Source organism: Solanum verrucosum, unplaced genomic scaffold (genome assembly GCF_900185275.1).
Source record: "Solanum verrucosum unplaced genomic scaffold, falcon-dt-bn FXZP01000103.1, whole genome shotgun sequence".
NCBI lineage: Eukaryota > Viridiplantae > Streptophyta > Magnoliopsida > Solanales > Solanaceae > Solanum > Solanum verrucosum.
In genome coordinates, this window is record NW_026020048.1 from 233,123 (window position 1) to 240,027 (window position 6,905).

Genomic DNA, 6,905 nt, shown 5'->3' on the forward strand with positions numbered 1-6,905 from the left:
TCGCTCTAATTTATCATGATGAGGCATCTTCAAGTGATTGCACAATATATATAGAAATATAGTGAAAAATCTACAAAGAAAGAAACATAACAAAATATTGTTAGTGCTATCAAGCATATTATCGAATACCTTGAGTGCGCAAAGTGCCATAGCATAGAGAAGTAGTGAAATATGAAATTCAGTTGCCAAAACTTCTCCAAATATTAACCCCTGCAAAAGAATTAGATTAGGAACAATACAAAGGCATGGAAAAAGTCTTCTAAAAACAGAGAAATTGAATCCAGAGAAGAAGAAAGCAGATGAAAAATTTAACATTCAATCAGTAAAAAAATGTATTGAGATGGAGGAACAAATTCGCCATTGAAGAGGTCAGAAGCAGAAGGAAGAGTTGAGAGAATACAGCGGGTTTAGGAAGCAGGAGAGAAATTAGGGTTTAGAAAATTGTGAGATATATAGTAAGAAACTTCTAGAGGAAGTGTGTTTATGATGTACAATTAGTACTACCTTTAGTACAATGCAAAGATGCAGTGTTGGTCCTTTGTAAATGTACAATTACTACTGCCTTTAGTACAATGAAAAGATGCAGTGTTGGTCCTTTGTAAATGTACAATTACTACTGCCTTTAGTACAATGAAAAGATGCAGTGTTGGTCCTCTTTAAGTGTCATTTCTACATAAGGGTAATATAATATAAACTTTATATTAAATACACATATATACATATTTATTTAGCACACACAACCTAAGTGTATATAATATATACTTCAACTATATTGATAAACAAGAATATCAAAGATTGCGAGTTCCCTATTATTGATCGTCTCCATTCGAACTATTGGCACAAGCAAAATAATCACTAGTTCATTACAATCAAACTTGGCCCAAATTTATGTGACCCGTCCCACCCATGACTAATTTAGGGAAAATTGTATGAAATAGCAAACTATTAATTCAAATTAAATGTTATAGCTATAGTTTATTTTATTTGTAATTCGTAGCAAGCATCCCATTTTTTTGTTATCTGATTCGGTATACAATTTGCCATTTTCGGTATACAATTAGCCATTTTATACATTTCGGTATAAAATGTATAAAATGCGTTTGTGTTTGTATAAAGCGAGAGAAAAGTGTATATACAATTACATATACATATATTTTCGTCATATACACTTATAATTATATAAATACAGATCTTATTATACAAATTACAATGTATAATTTATACAAAACTGAACAATTTGTATAAAATTGGATGTATCTAGCGAATTATACAAATCAGAAGCTCCATAGCAAACATAAAATTTGTTATGGAGCGCAATTATACAAACTATAGCTATAACATACAAATATAATTTTTATGTTTGGTATATGTGAAAGTTGCTCAATAATTTAAGGGAAAATTGTATAAAATAGCAAATTATTATTTTAAATTAAATGTTATAATCACAGTTTGATTTAATTGTAACATGTAACAAACAATTGTCACTTGCCTCTCTCCTTGAATTTCTCGCTCGCCACTCTCGATTTCTCGCTGGGCAGTCTTTCCCTCGCCTCTCACACTTTATACAAACACAAATGTATAAAATGCATTTGTGTTTGTATAAAGCGAGAGAAAACTGTATATATACATATCTTTTCGTTCACCTCTCTCCCAGAGAATCTCGCTCGCCACTCTCACTCGCCTCTCCACTTTATACAAACACAAATGTATAAATTGCGTTTGTGTTTGTATAAAGCGAAAGAAAATTGTATATACAAATACAAATACATATATTTTCATCCTATACACTTATAATTATACAAATACAGATCTTCCCCTGCCTAGTTTTCTTTTGTCTTTCTCTCTTTATGCAAACACATATTATACTATTGATTCTTTTGTATATGTATATACCAAAACAGATTATACAATTGATTCTTTTGTATATGTATACCGAAATATACATATTAATAGTCATAGCAAACATAAAATTTGCTATGGAACGCAATTATACAAACTATAGTCATGACATACAAATATGATTTTTATGTTTGTTAAACCTAAAATTTACTCATAATTTGAGGGGCCGTGCATGAGATGATTTACTGATGGGCCTGCTCAACGAAAGTCGCTCAAAATAGCCCATATTTGCCGCCCAAATCAACCCGTAATTTTGGACGGCCCAAATCAGCCCAGGAATCGCCCAATAAGTTATGAAAGAAGAGGATGTGGGCTTAATCTATTTCATCTTGGTTAACTTTGAGTGTGTTAGCAACTTTTTCATCTATTGGTTTGTTTGTCGAAAATAATCTTTTTGTCCCCCCAAAAAAAGGGATAGCATTTACGTATATTTTATCATTTTGACCTTATTTATGAGATATATATTATTATCGTAATCTTGCTGAAAATTAGTTGTCATATCGATTTAGGTGGGTAACGTAAACAGATATGATAGGCTTGAAAATAGAACAATACCATTCTTGAAAAATCATCAACCAAGAAAATGAAGTGTCTCATGTATTAAGTTTGGAAATCTTTCTAGTCACATATATCATGAATCTATTGAGTAAATTTCTTAAATGGTCATCCAACTACAAGAAAAAATCCAACAAGGTTTTTTTTGTTTTTGTTTTCCACTTAGTGTCTAGAGTCCACAATGAAGCCCTGACTAAATCCGGATCGGGCATTGCAAGACCCATTCGAGGGTGTTACTCCCAACAAAATTTTCTCCATATCAAAGACTCGAACCCGAGACGTATAAGTAAGGGTGAAACCAAACAAAGTTATTCTTGCATTATTTAGGATAACAAAGTCATCCAATTTATGTAAAATAACTTACCAAAGTCTTTTTTTTTTATGGAACAACAAAATCACTCAACTATTACTGTTTTAAAAAAAAAAAAAAAAAAACTCATTGTGAAGATAAAAATCATTTAATTCATATCCTGCGTACCCGTATTTATTGTATCTCTCAATTTTCTTTCAATTCTTGGATCTAGATGTGATTTCTTTATGTTATTAGGTTATAAATTATATCATAATACGAATTAATTGTACATAAAATAACTTTTGTTTAGTAAAATTAAATAGGTCATCTAATTAACCATCATATCTATCATCGTATGCGATTTCCTGTATTTGCCATCATCACATTATTTTGTTATTCTTATTTAATATTCATTTTTTTACTATATAATATTATTATTTTTACATGGGGATGATGAACTTCTTGATAAAAATTTAAAGAAAAAAAATAGAAGAACAGTGAATATTGAATTTCTAATTGTTATGCAAAAAACTCGTATGATATTAGAAATTGTATGGTATAAACCTAGCTCTAAAAGGAAAAAAGGTTATCCATCTAATTTTAATAAATATTTGTTTTAAATAAATGTTTATCATTTCCTTTTTATGTATGCTTATAAAAGTTTTTTTTTTAACATGTGACTTTATTATTTTTTGTTTTCACCCTTTAAATCTATTTTAATATGTATTATTTAAATTAAGGATCTTTTGAAAATAACATAAATATTCATTGGTTTTTATCTGTATGCTTTAAAAATTTCCTCTATTATCTATGTTGGCTTTATTATTTTTATTTTCTTTCTTTAAATTCACTTTAACATATGTTATTTGCGTTTCGAAAGTAACACAAATATTCAGAATTTCTTTATTTTAATAATACTTTCGAATGTTAATATCTCTATTAATTTTATTTCCTTTTTAAATCTCTTATATAATACTATATATATAGTATGTTATTTGAGACTATCCAAAAACAGTTTTCTAATTTTCTTTCCGAGATTGTACACACTAAGGTTTTAGTATATTCTTTATATAAATATATTAGTCTCTTTTTTGTTTCCGAGAGTCGACAAAGAACCAAGTGTGTAGCGGTGAGTTCCCCCTTCTTCTTCTTCTTCTTCTTTTTTCTCTGTACACTGAATTTCTTTTCATAGAATTTTCTCGTAAAATTTCAATCTTAATTTTGCAGATAACGAAAAGCAATATCAATCTCTGTTCTTCATCAGGTGTATAATCTCTTGCTATGGCTAAAAATAAAGAATTGTTGATATTCCATGATTCTGCTTTGAGAATTTCCCAAAATTATGTTGGTCTTGCTTTTTTGCCTGGTGCGAATCGCTAGAAATAATTTTTTAGTTGAACTCTAGGGTTTCGTATTTTGGGAAATTTTATGAATTCTGGGAATTGCCTTATGTTATTTGTGTTTTCCTAGAGAATCTGTTGATTGGAGATTGCTCGACTTTTCGGACTTGATTGTGTTCCCAAATATGGTGTATGATTATTTAATGGCACTTGATTTGACGTTCTTGTAATTCACTTCTTGCCTCTTGGAATGGTTCAAGAGAATTTTTGGAAGTTTCATGCTGTTTATGGTCTAATGTACCTCTTTTTATTTTCCTGGGATTCAAAATAACTGGAGCAAGTTTTTGATTGAAGTTTGATTGTATATTCTGTGATCTTGCAAGTTGCATCATGTTGCGAGTGCTCTTCTCTAACTTTTGAAGCACATACCTAATGGATTATTTGAGGAGTCATTTATTGATTATGATACTTATCCATACTTGTTTGATGGGTCATCACTTTGGCAGTTACTGAATCTTTAGTTAGATAAGAACACAAGTACCAGCTTACGGCTTTCCTTATTTTATGAAACACATGGACAAAAAGGAAGAAGGTCGTAAAGGTGGCACAAGTAATTCTGTGGGATAAGATAGAATAACTAATTTCTTCTGTTTGAATATCACACCCTTTTGTTTTGCAAAATATTTAATGCTATGTAAGATCAGCATAGTTGCTAGGATCTTCTTTGTTGCTATCATGGTGCAATGAAGTAAAGTAATTCAAATTTGATGGTTATTAACTTATTATTCACTGAGATGGAACCAGTTAATACAGGGTGCAGAAGAGCTATAAGTGTCACACTCCCCATTAATAATTTGCCTTGGCTTCTTGTTGCTGATTTGTGTTCCTAAATTTGTATCTTACAGTTGCTTGAGCTATGGGGAAGAGGAAGTCGAAATCAAAGCCGCCTCCTAAGAAGAGAATGGACAAACTTGACACTGTCTTCAGCTGTCCTTTCTGTAGCCACGGCACCAGCGTCGAATGTCGCATGTAAATTAATTACGTTAGCATTTCTGTGTCCAAGTTGTTTTCTGCATATCCATTGGCTAGATTGGGCAGTTCCCTTCTCACCTGTGCACCATTTTAGACATTTTCTTTGTGGCTAAAGATAGAAGGATATTTAATTGTGATTCAACACCAGTATGTGTTTACCGTTATATACTTTCCTTTCCTTGCTAGATCCTGTCACTTAAGACTTCCTTAGAAGACTATCAATCCTTTTCCTTGGGGATTGAATTTGTGCACATCAAAATACCCCTCTTGGAAATAGTGTATTCTTTGGAGGTATACTTGTAGATGTGGGTGATAACTCCTAAGTCCAATAAGGGTGAGCTATAGTCCCTGCAGAAGGTGCTTGATAATTATAAACACACACAGCCAAATCAAAACCATGAATCCCATCGTTACTGTAGCCAAAAGTAGCAGAGGAATAAGCTGTGTGTTCCTCTATAGGTCAGATGAATAAGTTTAGTAACCCAGCTAAAGTGTGTACTACCATTCAATTTTGGTTGGACGTTTATTTACTCTGTCAATGCTCAAGTTTGCACTTTGCCTGTTTTCCAGTGATATGAAGAACTTGATTGGGGAGGCAAATTGCAGGATTTGTCAAGAGAGCTTCAGCACCACTGTTACAGGTATATCTAGTGATTTCTCATTTATTAATTTATTTATTGTTTCACTGAATCTGATTCATTTTGAAAAAGATGGTTCAATTGGTTTGACAACATAAAACATGGGAGGGACCAACTCAAAGAGACGGAAAAAGAAACTAAAGATATTTCCTTTTATGTTCTACCTCATTGTTTTTTATGATCAAATCAATTATTATGTTCAATTGTAGTTCTCTGCATGATGTGCCTTCTGTAAGATAAAAGAGTACAAGATGTGCTCTAAGGCCTTGTGTAAGATAAAGAATACAAGATAAGATGTGCTCCGTGGGCTAATTAATACCTACAAATTTTGAGCTGTGCTGTTGGGATTTTTTAGTTATCAAAAGGACAAGATGACAAGCTGCATATAATTGTTTCAAGTTTGGTTTAGCACATTATTCTGTCCTTAGCCTGCATACTGGAGTAGATAGAGGCGTGTTACAAATCTAAAATAAATGATAAAAATGTCCCCCTCTCTTACGACATAATCTTTTAGATGAGCGTTACATGCTTCATAGAATAGCTTCTTAATTGAACATTAATGGCTTTATTGTTTGGCTAACAGTTACTTTTTTATCCTGCAGCACTGACAGAGGCCATTGACATGTAAGTTCATCTAGCATTGCTTTGTGTCTTGCTCTCCTTCCTTCGTACCCCTATCCTTCTCATACTCTTTTTGCTGAAAACTTACAGATACAGTGAATGGATTGACGAGTGTGAACGTGTGAACAACCTTGAAGGCGATGATGGTCCTTAGGTTCTAGTGACAGTCTGCTTTAGTTGTGTAGACAGTAGCCTGAGATGATCTGAAGCTGACTTTAAGCTTTGATGTTAGTTCTGTTGATATTTCTATGTTTCATTACTAAAGTTGTACCTGAAGTTACGAAAGCCTCTTGGGTTTGATAAATAAGCTCCATGTGTGACATGCTTTCTATGTTCAAATAGTTTGAAATAGATATGGTTGTTATCGTGTATTATATTCTGAATGTGCTATTACAGGTCGTGTGAGATTGAATTTTACTCCATATGATCAAGTAGATTTCAACCGGGGCAGCTAATATTCAAAGCTTACTTGATAATCAACAACTTATTTATGCTATAAAATGCTTGTGTACAATTTGCTTGTGCTAT

The 6,905-nt window shown here is 32.0% G+C and overlaps 1 protein-coding gene across 2 annotated transcripts in view; it reads left to right on the plus strand.

The window, feature by feature from the left end:
* Positions 1 to 6,731, plus strand: part of LOC125822766 (transcription elongation factor 1 homolog) — a 9,677-nt gene extending 2,946 nt beyond the window's left edge. The window contains exons 1-5 of one of the 2 annotated variants that reach the window (XM_049502221.1): positions 3,856 to 4,010; positions 4,992 to 5,115; positions 5,689 to 5,759; positions 6,359 to 6,380; positions 6,468 to 6,731. In XM_049502221.1, coding sequence (XP_049358178.1) covers positions 5,003 to 5,115; positions 5,689 to 5,759; positions 6,359 to 6,380; positions 6,468 to 6,531 — 270 coding nt within the window. In that variant the 5' untranslated portion in view covers positions 3,856 to 4,010; positions 4,992 to 5,002 and the 3' untranslated portion in view covers positions 6,532 to 6,731. Of the gene's footprint in view, positions 1 to 3,855; positions 4,011 to 4,991; positions 5,116 to 5,688; positions 5,760 to 6,358; positions 6,381 to 6,467 lie in introns of those variants that run through there. The other variant, XM_049502220.1, reaches the window with a different exon arrangement.
* The last annotated feature ends 174 nt before the right edge of the window (positions 6,732 to 6,905 follow it).